The following is an 18,234-nucleotide window of genomic DNA, read 5'->3' as shown; positions in this document are numbered from 1 at the left end:
CGGAGGACAGAGAGTATAAATTTGTGATTTAAGAATGCTGGCACCCCTGGTCAAGGGAGTGAGGGCAAAGAAAATGACTGTTTGATTTGTGACTCCTTCTCCAGCAGGTGTAGTAAGAATTGCAAGTTTTAATTGCAATTAAAAAAGAATTCCAATTATCTCCAGGGGTGCCAGGAAAATGATGGATACTCATTCATTTTAGTAAGGAAAAATACAAGAATCAAGATAAACAGTTAACAGTAAAATGCCACATACACACACTTTAAGAAAATAAGGAGCTCTTAAAAAAAAAGAAAGAAAGAAAGAAAATAAGGAGCTCTAACAAAGGGTCCTAAGTAAAAATGGAAAGTGAGATCCCTTTAAATAATACATGTACCCATGATAAAAGAGGGGGAAATCCAGGGCAACAAAAGGAACAAAGGGTGCCACCCCCCCTTGAGTTTTTAAGGTAACTCCATGGGGGAGCATGGCACCTTCCTGGTCCTGGGCTCAGACTCCTTTCTTAGCACCTGTACTTCAATGACTTAAGTTATGATCTGACCGGTGATTGTCCTTCCTGACCCTCTGGGACAGGAGGGTGTGTGTCACTCATGGAGCACAGCTCCCACACAGTGCGGGCCCACAGCCCGCTTCTGGGGTCATAAGCGTCGCCCGAGACATCCCAGCCTGTGCTGTGAGACTAGTGGCGCCCCCAGAGGGCACGTGCCAGGGCCTGGTCTCCCGGACCAGAGTCCAAGCACCTGCTCCTCGTAAAGTACCAACATCTACCAGATGAACTGCCTACCAGTCTCTTCATCTCCACAGGGAAAAGCAGGTTTTTGTTTTTCTTATCAGACTCTGTTACAGACTGAATTCCTGTGTGCCCTCCAAATGCATGCTGACCAACCTTGTCCCCCCCGACCTGACAGCGTGACGAGGCGGAGCCGCTCGGAGATGGGGTGTCCGCTCCACCGTGTGAGGACCCAGGCGGCATCTTCAACCCAGGGGGCCCTCACCAGAACCTACCCTGACCTCACATGTCCAGTTCCACGATAGCAAGAAGCAAGTTTCTGTTGCTCTACAGCCCCAGTCACGGCAGCCAGGGCTGACCAAGACAGGATGCTAAGTGTAAGAAAGAGAAGCCTTCCTTCCCAGCTGGAAACTTCCTGACTGCAGGGAACTTCTGAGGTGACCTGCTTGGGCCTTTCAGAAAAGCCCCAGGAAGGCCCCCCCTCCCAGCACCGCACGGCCCCCACAGGACCCCGGCCCCCACCCGGAGCCCCTGGGCTACACAGATGCCAATCAGAGCCGCAGAACAAAAGAGAACAAGTCCACCATCACCATTTCTCAAGCCACAGCACTTTTAGAAACTGAAAGCCTTTCCTTTAAATTTAAAGACTTACCTAAATCAATCAATCATGTGTTGTGGGGGTTGTGGGGCAGAAAACGGCTCTCGTTTGATATGGTGCATACTTCGAACGCAACCTGAACACATCCACATCACAGTGCACTGTAACAACTCACTGCCCTTTTCCACCCACAGACTCCACTCATGTTTTCTCTCACAAAGGATGTATCTTAAAAACACCTCCTTTTCTACAATTTCCACAGCTGTGAATGTGTGAGGCACAAAGGGCCTTATAAGAGCAAAATGGCTGGCGGGCAAAGAAAAGTCTTCTCCTTTCACACTGAGGACTGGAAACCTCAGCAAAGGAGATGCTGGAAGCTGAGCACAAGAACAGCACAGGAGCCTGGCATGGCCAGGCCCGGGGGAGCGGCGGCACGAAGCGGTACCTGTCAGGGACGCTGCAAGTGCCCTGCTGTGGGGACGTGAAGGCGGGCGCCGTGGAAGGGCTGCTATTCACGTAGGCTGTGGGGGTATCGGGCCATGGAGAACACTGAGGGCAGAAACAAAAACAAATTAATGAGATGGTTTTAAAAGTGTATAGAAGAAATATTTTTCTAAGTCACTCTCTAGTCTGGCCAAATGCAAGGTTATCAAACACAAGACACCTGACAATCAAGCAACCTCACAGAAACATAGCAAATTTACTTCTGTGCGCCTTTACCTGCCACCTGCATCTACACACTGATTAGCCTCAGGGAAACCTGAAGTGGTAAGAACAGCAAAAATGTATGCAGGCATTTTTAATGTACACATCTGCACCACTGGCTTTCAAGAACTTTCACTCTCCTCTTTAGGAGTTCTGCAGCAGGCACCTATCAAGGTTTAGAACAGCAGAGGCAGGAATGGGTTCACAGGTGACATGAGACCAACGGTGACCAGGATGGTGGCTCTGTCCCATTAGCTCGCCTTTGCCCTCTCACCCAAGGAGCAGCCTCACCAGTACCCAACTGATTCCTTGATTCCTCTAAGATTAATAATCCCTAAGCAAAGTGAGGCAGGCCTGGCATCAACATACATCAATATGTTTCGTGCTGTTCATGTCTTTCCACCCATCTGCACAGGTTTATTATTTACAGTTTCTCAAAGGGGCATGGTGAGCTAGGGTGTTTTTAACTTCAGGTACCATTCCGACCAAATGTAGAACAAAGATACAAAGACGCATTGACTATTATCATCAGGAAACGTGAAGAAGCTAGAGTCAAAAGCATGCTGAGCGGGCTGAGCCGGCCAGGGCAACCAAGTACAAGCCTTTCAACCTGAGCCACACACAGTGCGAGTCCACCTCCCTCACGTTCCATCTAGAGTGAGTCTGTGAGGATGGCCACAGTTCCAAGGCACCCTTCAGAAATCACTCTTCTCCCGTTTTATACAAAAAAGTTGTCATACCTCACCAGGGACAGGGCAGAGAAGACTCCCCAAACCAAGCAAAAGACCGTTCAAAGATACTAGGATAAACAAAAATATATATACCCCCAAACATTTCTGAGTGTCTTCAAACTTCCTGCCTTCAAAAACTTCAGGAGACCTGCTGTCAGCTGACAGACTGAAATGATCTACCAGTTTGTACAAAAATAGGTCACTGGGATCTTGTGCAGATAACTCAAAAGGAATTCCAAGACTTGAATGACACAGCTCAACAAAAAATAAGCACATCTAAACAAGTTTCTCTTACCTACAAAAACATCTAGAATTTGAGTGCATACTACTACCCTCATTCTTGATATATTTCCAATAACATTTCTACTTTTAACAACTATTTATCAAAATGTATATGATTTGCTGTTTTGATAAACTGGTACCACAATAAGTAGTTTTCAATTTCTTGGGACACCTGCCCCGCTGGCTCAGTCAGCAGAGCACGTGACGCTTGATCTTGGGATCATGAGTTTAAGCCCCATGTTGATTATAGAGTTTACTTTAAAAAAAAAAAATCTCAACTGACTAATGAGCCTTATGGTCAGAGGAAATTTTAAATTTCTGTAAGTTTGTCATAAAGAAGTAACTAGGGTGATCATTTAAAGATTTTCAAGCAGGGGCACCTGGGTGGCTCAGTTAAGTTTTGCATCTGACTTTTGATTTCACCTCAGGTCATGATTTCAGGGTCATGAGATTGAACCCCATGCTGGGCTCTGCACTCAGCAGGCAATCTGCTTCTTTCCCCCCACCTCTCTCCTTCTACCCCCCGACCCCTTCCCCCACTTGCTTGCCCATGCATTGTCTCTCTCTCTCAAATAAATAAATAAATAAATCTTTTTTAAAAAAGGGTTTTTTGGCATAAAAGTATGTCATATTGGGATGAAATTATTTATAGGCAGTGGGAAAGAAAATGGTCTTCTTTGCAACTGTTTACATTCATGATGAAAAGTTTCATGTCAACCTCAAAATATGTAAGGGAGTATATACTTTTTCAAAATTATTTTGAGTATAGAAGGGTCTAGACCCCAGTGTGAATGAGCTAAGAAACTGTGAAGCACTGTGAGGGCAGAAACTAGTCTCCTCGATGGTTACAGGTGCTTACAACATGTCTGACATCCAACAGAAGTATGGACAGAAGGAAAATAAAATAGAAATCCCAAGCTCTTCCCATTCTTTACAACCACCCATTATGTGCCCCCTTAAAAATGGGAAAAGTGACTAGAGTTGTTTCAACTACCAACTTTCTTAAAGAGCAATCTACTCTAGCTGGATAGCACTGGTGAACTCACTGCACACATACCAATTTCACTAGAAAGGATCTTTCAGTAGTACTTCCTCCTTTTAAACTAGGGCCTTGTTTCTCTCTTCATCTTACAAAACAGTACCTCCTTAGCTTGTGCGATCTGAGGAACCCAACCGGTAGATCTAATAGCTTTCTGGGTGTCACATGTTCACCATCATCTCCACTGGCTGGAAGATGATTTTCTTACTACATCATCCCCCACCGAAACAAAATACTACAACGCAGCCTAACTTGCACATCTGAGTGAGCTAAACCTTATAATATCAGGCCCCCTCCACATCTGCTCTGTTAACACTACCAGCTATCTGAGGAAACGAAGCCATCAAAAGGCTTCAAGTTAACACGGCACAGTAATATGGCAGAGCCACCAAATGTACAGAACCTCCATATACACACCTATTTCACTTGCATACACCGAGATTCCTTTAACAGTAGAAAAGCACAGCTGCTAACAGCTGACATCTAAAACTTGTCCAATAAATAGGACTACTCACTGAACACCAAACTGGTCCTCCTGGGAGGCCTCAGCTCCTAGGGAATAATGGGTGGCAGGTTCTGAAATGGCCCCCCTACACACGTCTCACAGGTGCCTCTTCCAGTCTCCACCCAGGAGGGCAAGGACAGATTGAAGAAGACTTTCACAATGTTTCTACTACCCTGTCATGCCTCCCAGCCTCCCTGTCTTCAATGTGAGCAATGCTACACTGTGCTGAGTCTGTAATTTGTGATGGCTCCAGCAACAGCTGGCTTGGACTTATGTGGGCACCGTTCTGCTGCATGTGAACAAAATCCCTCCCCCTTAAGATTGGAAAATGCCAACCCACCCTAGACTGTAGACAATAGCGGCCCCCTTGTGAGCCAGTAAAATACAGCTCGGAGACAGAGGCTAGCAGATCCTTAACGGGTTTGTCAGGTAGCAGCTCTTCGGAACCAAAAGCAGGGCCTCCATGCAGTTGGGACCATTTCATAGCACCTTTTAACAGGTGAACCTCACCTCCCATCCTAAAGAAAGCCACTGTCACTATCCAAGAGCTGTGAGCAACGCTGGCCTTTCTTTGTAGACACTTACAGAAATAGAGGAAATGCTGTGGACTTTTTTAAGGTATTAATCTGTACTTTGTTTTCAGACAGGTTTCAAAAAGGAGCTTTAACCACCCCCTAGAAGTATCTTACCAAACCAAACACAGCCCAGGGCAGTAAGCAACACGCTCCAGGAAGATGTGAAATCCCAGGCCAGGGAACTGCTGACGTTTTGCATACTTTAGGCTTGAGTTAAGAATCATTAATGATTTACCAACAATTCTACCATCTCCAGATAAGCTCTGGATTATAACAGATTTATTTAATTTATGAATTATCAGAACCCATTCCTTTTAATTAAATAGTTTCTAACAAGAGAGGAAAACTGATTTGAGTTACCAGGATCTCCCAGAAAAGTTTACCAAGAGCCATTTGTGAGTCTTCAGCTGGGAAACGAGAAGATTAAAAACATAAAACTGGAGGGGGCATTCCCGGGAAGGAGCAGACAGTTGTTCCACACAACCAGAGAGCTCAGTTAAAGAAAATGCATCCTGTGTGCTCCCCATCCATCCAGATGACTACATGTGCATGGTTCTTGCCTATTTTCATGCAGTGCTTTAATTTGGAAATGAGGTTCCTGTGATAGTGCCGGTGACTTGCAGAACCTCCAGAGAATCACACAGATGTGTAAGAGTGAAAATCCCTGTCTGGCACCTTGATAGCATAAACACTGCCTTGATGGAGAGAGTGGCCATTGATATATATGATGACGGTTACTTTAAAAAATTATAGAATGCTCTGTGTTTACATTTATTGTAGGGACATGGTGATCTAAGATTAAAGGACAGAATAAACCTTCCTAGACTGTTCAATGAAGAACTGGGTCATAAAATAAGGATCTGCTGCACTGAAGCTGATGAAGCCAAAACCACTGACTGCATGCTCGGTGGACCAGGTCTGAGGGTAGTGAGGTGCGCTAGACTGGCCTGAAGCGTTAGATCATACTGCAGGAACCAAGAGGAAACACTGATGCGAAGGTTTCTACCAGTGCTGCCAAACAGGCTTTTAAAAGCACAGACACACACTCTTATACTACATGCAGGGAATTGTGACACAAAGTATTGCATGTTAATGTCAAGCTCGCTGCCATCATTTCTCTAAATATCCATGAAATTTTCTTATCAGTTATACACATGAGAAAGCAAAACTTTTCTTTAATTACACAAAAATGATAACTATTTTACTAAAGAAAGTATTTTTAATTAATTTCAGTGCTCTTGAAGGAAGTGTGTGTGCCAAGGAAAGAGAGGAAGGGAGGGAGAAGGGGAAGGAGACGGGGAGGGAACACATTTCTGGGTGTCGTTTCTCCCTCCAAAACCACCCAATATGGTCAACTTTGTTTTAAAGTGTTAGATTTAGGAAATTTTCCTCAGTGAGGAACAAACAGAAAGCAGGAAGTCTAAACAAAAGCAAATTAAATCAAGACAAGGACATCAAAAACAAATTTGGCTTTACTTTTCTGTGGAAGTTGATCCTATATCTAACACTGCACAAGGTTTCTTGCACAATGAAAAGAGAAGCAGAAGTCCCTTACACTGCCTCGCTTTGCCAGAGAATCACCGTAGTCTGCTGGCAAAGTCCGCTTGCTGGACTTTTTCTGCTCATGTTCAACTGCATCTTCAATTATAGGCTCAAGCCTCATCTGGACAAACACCAAAGATTGGGATCAATGTCTTTTCATTATACAAAGAAAGATCTAATACCCTGTTTTATGTCTCTGCAGTCCAATTAAACAAACGTATGACTAGCAGGATTCAAAGTTAAAGAAAATGCAAAACCCCAGCAGTGAAAAAAGTCAGACATTCTAGGTCCCGACTTCATCTCTCACCAACTTCAAGGTTTTGAAGGTCTGTTTCTGAGACCTGATTGGGATTTCAGCATCTTCATTCAACCCCACCCAGGAAACTTAATCTATTAAAACCCCCAAATTTAAGTAAAATCCTTTCCCCACAAATTTCATCAAGAACATTCTACCACCCCACCTTCCCGACCCCGCTACAGCGCAACTCCTCCTTAGAGAGTGCTGATATGCAAACCGCTCTCCTCCTCGGATACCAAACGCTATTGTGCGCTACCTCTGTGAGGATGGTGGTGTCATAGGACGGCTGATACTTTTCCTTCTCGTGAGCCGTTCTCTTCTCCATCTTCTCTCGGTCGGTTTTTTGTTTCCTATCCGCACCTTTAGGCTTGAAAACAAAGCAGATGATTTCATCCACTGGGCTGAAGATGGACAACTTCCAAGCAAAACTGGGCTTCAGTAACTAAAAGCCTTGTTTCTATGGCTCACCTTAAACACTTTGATTTGGCAGCTAGCTGAGTGTAGATGATCCGTGTATTCTCCATTCTCATTCTGCTTAAAGGTATCAACCTGAATCCTGAAAGGCACTCCCTTCTCACCACCGTGCTTCCTTGGGGTAAATTCTGTGCTGATGCAGTGTACCTGAAAAACAACTCAAGCTGAAAGGGGACCCAACGGACCGTCCGCTGAGTCTCCTTCTATTTTGCTCCTTCTCAGATGTCCTCCACTGCCATAAATTCAAGATCCTTTCAAACTCCTGCATATTAGCCAGATGGCTGTCATGAATTTTTTCCGTACGGCTTTCACAAATCCAACTGGGCCTTTCTGACCATTCTAGCAATGAGCTCTCCCCCAGTCCAGTGCCTCTCCTCATCTAATGCAGGACTTGTTTGGATCATAGGTACATCTCCTACCCTCCACTCCAGACTGAATGATGCTCTCAGATCCGGACTCCCTGGCTCAGTCCACAGCATCCAACACCTCACTGCTGAGAGCTTCTGTTGTCTGCCCTCTTCTGTCACCACCTGGACTCTAGCCAGCCCAGCAGCTTACTGCTGTGTCTACACACACCAGCTGTGAGACCGCCTGGAGCAGGGCCACCATTCACCCTGCTTGGATCAATCCAAACTCTTCTGTCAACCTTCAAAGTTCACTGAGGACAACGCTCATTTCCCACCACTTCTGCCCCTCTCCCAATCCCAGCATGATGTCAACTAACGTGTACCATGCCCCTAGTGATTATTGGTAGTATTTGCTAAACCACAAGAATCACAAAATACTACAGATACTTAAAAAACAAATATTCTTTACAGTTCACACAAATCAGACTTATGCTGATTAACAATTAAGCAATTTCCCTTTCTACATAAAGATTACCTTCTTGTATACAAGCTATAAAAACTACTACTGATTGCATTTTACATACATTGTTTTTTTAAAAATTCATCTCTTAGAGATATAAACTGAGTATTTATAGGTGAAATTAAATGCCTGGGAGTCGCTTTAAAGTATTCCATCAATAACTAAAACAAGGGAAACTACTACTAACTGCTGAAGCCAGATGATGGGTACCCTGAGGATTCATCATTATTATTCTCTTACTTACTTTTGTGGGGTTTGAAATTTTCAATATTAGAATGTCTTTAAATTATACTAGAGAGAAAATCTTGAAACTGTACACTTTTCTCAATCCCACCCTTTTATTCTATTTTGTTAAGTAAACTCTACATCCAATGTGGAGTTTGAACTTACGACCCAGGGATCAGATTCGTACATCCTACAGACTGAGCCAGCCAGGTACCCCACTCCCATTCTATTTTAAACAGCAGCTTTTAAGTTCAAGAGAAACGTATATAATGAACAATAAAAGTTTTGATTACTGTCACTATCAATGGTAAAAGTAACATTTGAATAATGCTTTACATACCAGACTGTCTTTATATATGTTAGTCTATAAATGAGTCAGTAGATTAAGTCCAATTTAACAGCATATACATATTTAAGTTTAAAAGTATGTAAAATAGAAAACATTACAAAAGAGCTTACAAACAAGCACTTAAAGAAGATACATTCATGTGTCAAGAATTCAATCTCATCTATGGCCTTCTAAATGCCTCAGCTAGCATGCTTCTAATAACATAAAAACTCCAAACCTGAATGAAAGCAGACGTGCGCTTTGCAGGGTCCCACAGAAATTCAACCGCATTTAACTGGCTTGGATTAGTCCTTGTGTCAATTATTCCCACAGACATTGGGATATCTGTATTTTAAAAAAAGTTACATAGAAACTCATTCACTACGAGTAACTAAAAAGCTTACAACTTACTATAATTATGTTCAAATGAAGCTATTACAGCTCCACACAGAACCTTTCCCTTCAATGCTTTCCCTGTCAACGGCTCAACAGGTGCTAACACTGAAACCCACCTAATGCCTATCAGACTTTCTCCCAGGATGGCTGGTGGTTTCTTTTCTTTAAGATTTTATTTATTTATTCATGAGAGGCACACAGAGAGAGAAGCAGAGACACAGGCAGAGGGAGCAGCAGGCTCCTTGAGGGGAGCCCGATGCAAGACTTGATCCCAGGACCCTGGGATCACGCCCTGCGCCAAAGGCAGATGCTCAACCACGAGCCACCCAGGCATCCCTTTCACCATGGTTTCTACCTCATTTTATTCAACATATAATGGATGGAGCCAATTGAGAATTAAATAAATGATTTTAAACCCCAAATTCTTTGCTTAGGTTCTTTTAGCACTAAAAGCCCACTTCATTTCTAAACCATAGAACAACTCAAGGCACACAGGATCTGCTAACACCAAAACTCTCTCCACACAATTATACATGGTGCAGGTATATATACATGGCGCCTTCCATACCCACCAGGCACACCTAAACAACTGCCTTCATCTCTCTTTTGACAGCCACTCGTACCTAAATCAAGAAGTCTGTCTCCTGGACGATTCCACTTCCAGCCTTCAAGCTGCTGATGCTCCGTATATTGTAGCCGTCTGTCATGGAATACAACTCTTATGATGCTCTATGGAACAAGTAGGGAAAATGAGTACTTTTAAACTGTTCCAGCTAACATGCGGAAGCATTTTCACTTGTTATGTATTAACCTCTAATAGAGGAGCATGCCAAAAAAACGAAAAACAAACAAACAAAAACCCTGCTTTAAACAACTTTCTATTACTTTTTTAAAGATTTATTTATTTATTCATGATAGACACACACACAGAAAGAGAGAGAGAGAGAGAGAGAGAGAGAGGGAGAGGCAGAGACACAGGCAGAGAGAGAAGCAGGATCCATGCCTGGAGCCTGACATGGGACTCGATCCCGGGACTCCAAGATCGTTCCCTGGGCCAAAGGCAGGTGCTAAACCGCTGAGCCATCCAGGGATCCCCCTTTAAACACTTTCTAAGTGAACTGCTTTCTTGGAATAATATCTGGATTATAATTATTTGGTGCAACATTTGTAACTCGGAAATAAAAGGTGCAAATAAAATGGTTACTTAGGGAAAATTTTTATTTAAAATCTGATAGTGCAATTCAAAGTTAAAGTACATGCCCATAAAATCAGTGAGCAAGAACTCCATTTCTATGAAGAAAACATCAGATGCACACAGGAATTACTAAAATGAAAGGGCAGTATAAACAGAAACAGAGAAACCAAGGTACAGTGGTAAAACTGTTCATTTAAAATAATAGTTGAGGGCAGCCCTGGTGGCGCAGCAGTTTGGTGCCGCCTGCAGCCCGGGGTGGGATCCTGGAGACGTGGGATCAAGTCCTATGTCGGGCTCCCTTGCGTGGAGCCTGCTTCTCCCTCTGCCTGTGTCTCTCTACCTCTCTCTGTGTGTCTCTCCTGAATAAATCTTTATAAAAATAAATAAAAAAATAAAAAATAAAATAAAATAAAAATAATAGTTGATAACTGAACTTCTTTAAAGACAGTCAAGGATGAGTACTAATATATAGAAATGCTGAATCATTATATTGTAGCTGAAACCAATAACATGGCATGTTAACTATATTTTAATGAAATGAAAAAACAAAAGGATTGTCAAGGAACAGGTAGGGGAATCTGGAAAAAAAAAAAAAGGGAAGAACAACATATATGCAAAAGTCATCTCTACAATTTCACTTGCAAGAGGTTATCTGAGGTAAGCAAGGGAAAGGAAAAAAAAAAAACCTACAGGTAAACTTTATCCAAACAGGATGGTTTGTTCCCAGGGAAGACTTTACTCCACAATCTCTAGGCCAGCTCTCTGTTCTCCACCCATCCCTCCTTCGCCTCCCACAGGTTTGGGGTGCCAACTATTGTTCCATTCCAGGAACAGGAAAACAGGTCATCCAAATGCCTTCAGATACCACATTTGCACTAATTCATGATTGTGACACATTTATAGATAACTTTCTCATGATGCAATAAGATAATCGTATTTCTAACAGATGCTCTGGTATAAATAGGAAATAATTTGTTAGCAATACATACAAATACTATTTTAGTGTGCCTGCCTTCCCTATCCACCAAGTACTGTTCAAAACATAGTAGATAAGTATTTTGAAGCAAACTATTTAAAAGTAGCTATATCTTAATTTGAAATACAGTTGACCCTTGACAGGATGGAGATTAGGAGTGAATTCCCACACAAAAATCCATATATAACTTTTGATCCCCCCAAAACTTAACTACTTAACAGCTTACTGTTGACTAGATAGATACTTTAGTGATAACATCAACAATTGAAGAACATAATTTAGTATGTTATATATTATATACCATATTCTTACAATAAAGCTAGAGAAAAGGAAATGGTTACTAAGAAAATCATAAAATACATTTACAGTACTATACCTTATTTACTGAAAAAAACTGTCTGTAAATGGAACCATATCATTCAAACCTGTGTTGTTCAAGGGTCAACTGTAGTTTAAAAAGAGGCCAAGTCAGTCATCAGGACCAAAGTAGAAATCTAGAGAGGCACAGTTGCTGCTCTGATTCATGTCCATCTGCCTTCCTCCACCTGCACCCACGTGAACAGGGCCTGCCCAGGCAGTCCACCAACACCCATGTCATGCTGCCACCCACTGGCAGCAAAAACCTCACGGGGAAGGTACACAGGCTAGCATTGGCCCCTGGGTCACACTTACCAACACACTGAACTCAGAATAAAGTGCAGCACTGAAATGTCATGATTTTGATTCTTCCATATTTAGTAAGACCCAGACTGAATCCACAAGTTCAGATGGAAACAGTATGAGAATGTGGGTATCATTTGAGAGCTTTACTAAACCCCGTTCTAGATCAGACTAAGTAAGGAATATGAAAGGAGAACCATACTTAAGAAGTGGCAATATATATAAGAAATGTTCTTAAATGCAATTGGAAGAGAAAAAAAAAAGTCATTAACTCAGACACCTAGACAACCAGCAACAGCTAAAGGGCCCTACCAATATGACGAACAGAATAAGCACCTCACTGAGTACAGTAAGCATGCTCAGCGAGTTCCAAAGCATCGCTGACACTCCAGCATTTGCTCCCCAGACTCCCCCACAGTAGCAGAGTCAAAGATCATGGGGCCAGGAATTAGATAACAGACTGCTATGGAATATTTTGGGGATCTTCTTGGTAAAAAAGGATGTAATTTTTAAGAAATTCACCCTGCAGTCTTTGGCTGTAGCAGACTGTAGCTCTGAATCCTGGACCAGCTCTCAAGACTTAATTGGATGTGTTCTGGCACAGCCACCAAGTACCAGAAAAGGGGCTTTATCAAGTGGAAGATAAAACCGATTTAAGACCTTTTAAAAATTAACCTTTCCAATCCGTAGCTGTTTAAGGAAACTGATGCTTCCAAAGACGAATCCTGGTTTAATGTCAACAAAATATCCACTCTGTGCTTATAGGTGGATGGTTTCTCTACTGTCAACAGTTCACTATCTCATGATGCAGACTCATTTTTGCTGTAATTTCTTAACTTGCATTAATTTTGTATATTAAGTGTTTTTAATGTATTTTAATTTGGAACTAAGTCCAAGGAAGCTGAACTTAAAAAGCAGTCATGCAACAACTTAATTAATCCTACCATTCCAAGTTACTCTGACAGATATTTTTAGCTAGCTTACCAAAAGTATTTTAAACATTAAGTCTCCTCTAGTAGAGTTATTTCTAAATTTACCACCTATTTTACAGGGAAAAACCAGCTTATCTTCACAGCTTCCAAAGGGACTTTCTCTAGTGCTTTGACTGAAAACTAAATTTGGAATTTGATCCACATGCCAAAGTTTGTTTTATTTTGCTCAGAATGCTGAACAGCTATGATGAAATGATAAGCTTAGTTAAAATTACTGTTTAAAAGAGAAAATAAAATTATGAGTTAGTAAATTCTATAGTCTAGCAAGGAGAGAAGGAAGGAAGGGAGGGAGAGAAAAAAAGAAAAAAAAGCCCAAGCGGGAAGAGATAAAACAAGCATGACAAACTGACGATTCTTGTGGAAGTTGGTGGGAGAACTTTCATGTGCATCAATGATACACATGTAGAGTTTATCATAAACGACCACATGATAGACACATATGGATGCATCATACCATTCTACTTCTGGGTTATGTTTGAATTTTAGCATAGAAGTAGTTTTTCAGTGGTGTTCTAACATTTTTGGATCCAGTTTTAAGGGTCTCAATATGGGGCACATAATGTCTTACTCCAATTTACAGAGAAATCTACAATTTAAACAATTTTTCTATACTTCTATACTGATTTAAAAAAGAACAAAACCACATCTAATAGTCACCAAATACAACTTTCACAGAAACAGAAGGGTTCACCCACATCTTCAAAATATGTATACTGGTTGGATTTTATTTTTTACTTTATATAAGGATTTTATTTGATAGAGAGCGAGCGCACGTGTGCACACACACAAGCAGGGGGTACAGCAGGCAGAGGGAGAGGGAGAAGGAGGCTCCTGGCTAAGCAGGGAGCCCAGTGCAGGACTCGATCCCTGGACCCTGGGATCGTGATCTGAGGGGAAGGCAGAAGCCCAACCACTGAGCCACCCAGGAACCTCTATTGGTTAGACATTAAGTGTGACACAATTGGCAGATCTGTCTAAAGGGGTGTCAGGGTGCCCAATGGCCTGACAATAAGCTTCCTACACACTGGAAAATGAGAGCTGTTAAGTCTGGCCCTTGACTAGACTGTAGCTATCTGCCCAGCAGAGAACAGCCAATCCAAGTAGGGTCTGCTCACTCTGAAGGATGATGGCTTTTTAAAACGGTAAGCTCAGTCAGTATTCACTACAGGTCAGAATGCCAATGGAGAGAATGAAAAAAAATAAAATCATCTGACTTACCCTCCAGGGAAATGACCAAATCCATCAATTGAGCACAGACACAACAGACTCAAAGAACAAATGGCAAATGTGAGAATGGGCAAATAATCTCTCCCCCTCTGTTCTGGGTAAGATGCGAGTCCCAGGAGTCAGAAGAAGTCTGGGAGCTCACTCCAAGTTGGCAAGACACTGATCGGTGGAGAGCAAGCCCCTATCTTTCCCTCAACCTCTCACAGGATGGGGAGGCTTCCTGCCCCCAGGAGTGGGAAGAACACTAAAACATCCCAAAGACTCTCAGGCCTCTGGGTGCTGGGCAACTGGCTTTCCCAGACACACCAAATTTGTTAGCCTTATATTAGTATCCACTCCCCTGTGAAGGCTGCCTTTCCTGTACTCACCCTCTAAAAAGGCAGATCCACAGAGGGGAGTCTTTCCAATGGAATGCCTCTCCATACTGAGGGCCCAGCAGTACCCAGGCCCCTACATGCCTCTCTGTAGGAAGAGGGAAGCATCAAGAGAACTCATGTCTGCTTTTCTCTTGCTAACACTTAGACAAACTAAAGTTCTGCCTTCCTCCACTTAAGCTTATTCTAGAAGTCTTGCCTTGTAATACTATGGAATTTATAATACACCGTGGTGAGTGACAAGTAGAGGCTAGAGGACCCACCCTGCATGACACTGGAGGGGGCAGAAATGGTTCTGACGATATAGTCTAAAAGCGGTGGGCCACACCTTCTATACTTGGAATGACTGCCTTCAAATACATCAATAGAGTGAACAGAGTTTGAATTTTACTTAGAGAAATTATAAGAGGTAAAATAAAAGGGTTTTGAAGAGTTTCATATTAACACTTACATTACCCCCCACATTATCTTTTTAAAGAAAACCTTAAGCCTTTGTTGTGGTGGTAGGTTTTTTCCCCCCATAGCCACAACTACAGTACCTTAGCTTCCAAAGGGCTTTCACATTTACTTCACCCAATAACTGCTACCATTTCTGTTTTACAGATAAGTAAACAAAATATAGCTCAAAAAGTTAAGAGTTTCAGAGATGCCTGGGTGGCTCAGCAGTTGAGCGTCTGCCTTTGACTCAGGGTGTGATCCCGTTCCCGGGATTGAGTCCCACAACAGGCTCCTTGCAAGGAGCCTACTTCTCCCTCTGCCTGTGTCTCTGCCTCTCTTTCTCTCTGTCTCTCATGAATAAATAAATAAAATCTTTAAAAAAAATAAAAGTTACGAGTTTCAATACAGCTATTACTTTTTAAAGTGAAATTAAATAATTTGTAAATAACTCTTGTGCAAAAAACCCCCAAAACTTTTACAGCAAAACTGTTTTTTAAGCATTGCAGTATCTGTTAGGAATTATGACGGATCATCCTTACCTTTACCAATTTTCCAGTGATCTCAGGCATATCTCCCATTTTCCGATTATCCAGCATCCGAATTTCATAAGACTGACCTATTTTAAAGAAATTATTTGATGGTAAAGAAATTGTGTATCATTAACAATCCATATAAAGAACATCACTCTGTTTAACATAAAAAATTCAATAGTCTCCCAGGGCATGTGGGTGGCTGGCTCAGTACGTTAAGTGATTAGGTTAGTCAGTAGGTTTACTGTTGATTTTGGCTCAGGTCATGACCACCTCAGGGTCATGGGATGGAGTCTTGTGTTAGACTCCATGCTCAGTTCAGGGTCTGCTTAGGATTCTCTCACTCTCCCCCTCTGCTCTTCCCCACCACTTGCATGTATGCACACATGCATGCTCTCTCTCAAGTAATAAAATCTTTGAAAGAAAATATTCAACTGTCTCTCAACTAGAGAATTAAATTCAGATTGATCTTTCTCTTCCCTGCAAATACCACCATCCTTTCCTTCTTGCACAATCACAGAAGACTGAGGAGTTTCTCTGGCATTACTTTCATTTGCTATACTCCCATACTTTTTTTTTTTTTTTTTAGAGAGAGAGATTTTTTTTTTTTAAGATTTTATCTATTTATTCATGAGAGACACACACAGAGAGAGGCAGAGACACAGGAAGAGGGAGGAGAAGCAGGCTCCATGCAGGGAGCCTGATGCGGGACTCCATCCTGGGACTCAGGAATCATACCCTGAGCCAAAGGCATCAACCGCTGAGCCAGATGCTCAACCGCTGAGCCACCCAAGCGCCCCCAGACTAAATTTTTATTCTGCATACCTGCATAACCCAAGAACAAATCTTGATCAGTGTTATTGAGATAAAACTTAGATACAATAAAACTCACCCTTTTAAAGTATATGATTAACTAGTTTTTAGTATATTCAGAATTGTGTAACCATCACCACTACCAATTTTAGATGATTTCATGGCCCCAAAAGGAAAAGTCTACCTTAGCAATCACTCCCCATCCTCATCCATTCCAGCCCCCGTCAACCATTCATCAATCTACTTTCTTTGTCTAGCAACTTGCCTACTTCACACATTTGATACAAATGTAACCACACAACATGTGATTAACTGGCTTCTTTAACTAAAACATATTTTTAAGGTTCTCCCATGTTGTAGCAGGTATTACCAGAGGCAGATCTCCTTTTGTTGCGTTCCGCTTTATCACACTTTGCAGATATTGTGAGTTTTATAAGTGAAGGCTTATATGTGACAATCCCACATCAAATGAGTCTAAATGGGGCCTTTCTTCCAAAAGCATCTGCTCACTTTGTGTCTCTATGTCACATTTTGTAATTCTCATAAGATTTCTAACTTTTTCATCATTATTTTGTTATGGTGAACTGTGAACAGTCATTATAACCCAGTTTTTAGCAATAAAGTATTTTTTTAACTAAAGTATATACATGTTTTCTTAGACATTAATGATACAATAGACTACAGGATGGTGTCACAGTAACTTTTATATGCACTGGGACACCAAAAAACTCACTCACTTTTCTGCAGTATTTACTGTGGTGGTCTGAAACAGAACCTGCAGCATCCACAAGCTATGTCTATACTTCATTCCTTTTTGTTGCAAATATTATTTCACTGCACAAACATACTACAACTTGTTCATCCATTCATCAGCTGATGGACATCTGGATTGTTTCTCCTTCTTGGCTACCATGAGTAGTGATATTATGAACACTGTGTACCATATTTTGTGTGAGCGAAGACCAAATTTTAATCCTAGAGCCTTCCTCCTTGTGACCAATGAGCCCAACTCACATTCTCTCAGTGTTCATTTAGTGTCCATAAGAAAACACAAACAGATATTCACACACCAGCTATGTAATTAGGAAAATATGCTGCTGCCAAAAGTTAAGAAGGTACTCCAAACCACAAAAATGATTTCTGGATTACCTACCATAAGTAATAAAAATGACAGTATAACTTGATATGGAGAAAATCAAAAGTAATTAAAGGAGTGCTTCTAGCACCAAATGAAGTTGAGGATCTTTATGATCCATCCATACTCCAGTGGGGTTTACAAACGGTAAATATACAAACGGTACTAGGTCATATGGCCACAAAATACAACCAAACCACTCCAAAGCTGGTGAAGGAAAATCATTATATAGAGTATGTTACTAAGGAAGAGTCCTTAAGTCATTCAACAAAATGAGAGAGATTATCACTAAATAATACTATGCCAAAAGATATTTTTAAAAAGTTAAATTTGCAACATAAACAATGGATCTAAACTCAGAAAATAAAATAAATTTTAAAGCATATGAATAAGTATTTTTTAAAATTAAATACTATATTCTTTGACTCGTGGATTCCTGCTAGTCAACACAAACAGGAAAAATGCAAGAGGGGGAATATCTGCAACTCATATTAGACACAAAAGGCTAATCTCCCTAATCCATAAAGAACTTCTACAAAATCACAAACTAATGTCCAACATCCCTACAAGAAGTAAAATGAACAAATGACACGAATGTG

At 41.5% G+C, this 18,234-nt stretch overlaps 1 protein-coding gene across 3 annotated transcripts in view; it reads right to left on the bottom strand.

Annotated features, from left to right (window-relative positions):
* UBP1 (upstream binding protein 1) overlaps positions 1–18,234 on the bottom strand; it is a 51,804-nt gene that overhangs the window by 12,588 nt on the left and 20,982 nt on the right. For 2 of the 3 annotated variants that reach the window (XM_026016386.2, XM_026016389.2), the window contains 7 exons: positions 15,697–15,773; positions 9,919–10,024; positions 9,138–9,244; positions 7,474–7,626; positions 7,262–7,372; positions 6,721–6,828; positions 1,774–1,877 (listed from right to left, as the gene is read on the bottom strand). In XM_026016386.2, coding sequence (XP_025872171.1) covers positions 1,774–1,877; positions 6,721–6,828; positions 7,262–7,372; positions 7,474–7,626; positions 9,138–9,244; positions 9,919–10,024; positions 15,697–15,773 — 766 coding nt within the window. The remainder of the gene's footprint in view (positions 1–1,773; positions 1,878–6,720; positions 6,829–7,261; positions 7,373–7,473; positions 7,627–9,137; positions 9,245–9,918; positions 10,025–15,696; positions 15,774–18,234) is intronic. The other variant, XM_026016387.2, reaches the window with a different exon arrangement.

Source organism: Vulpes vulpes, chromosome 11, assembly GCF_048418805.1.
Source record: "Vulpes vulpes isolate BD-2025 chromosome 11, VulVul3, whole genome shotgun sequence".
Classification (NCBI taxonomy): domain Eukaryota; kingdom Metazoa; phylum Chordata; class Mammalia; order Carnivora; family Canidae; genus Vulpes; species Vulpes vulpes.
Note: the sequence above shows the minus strand (reverse complement) of the source record. Positions and strands in the feature narration are given on the sequence as shown.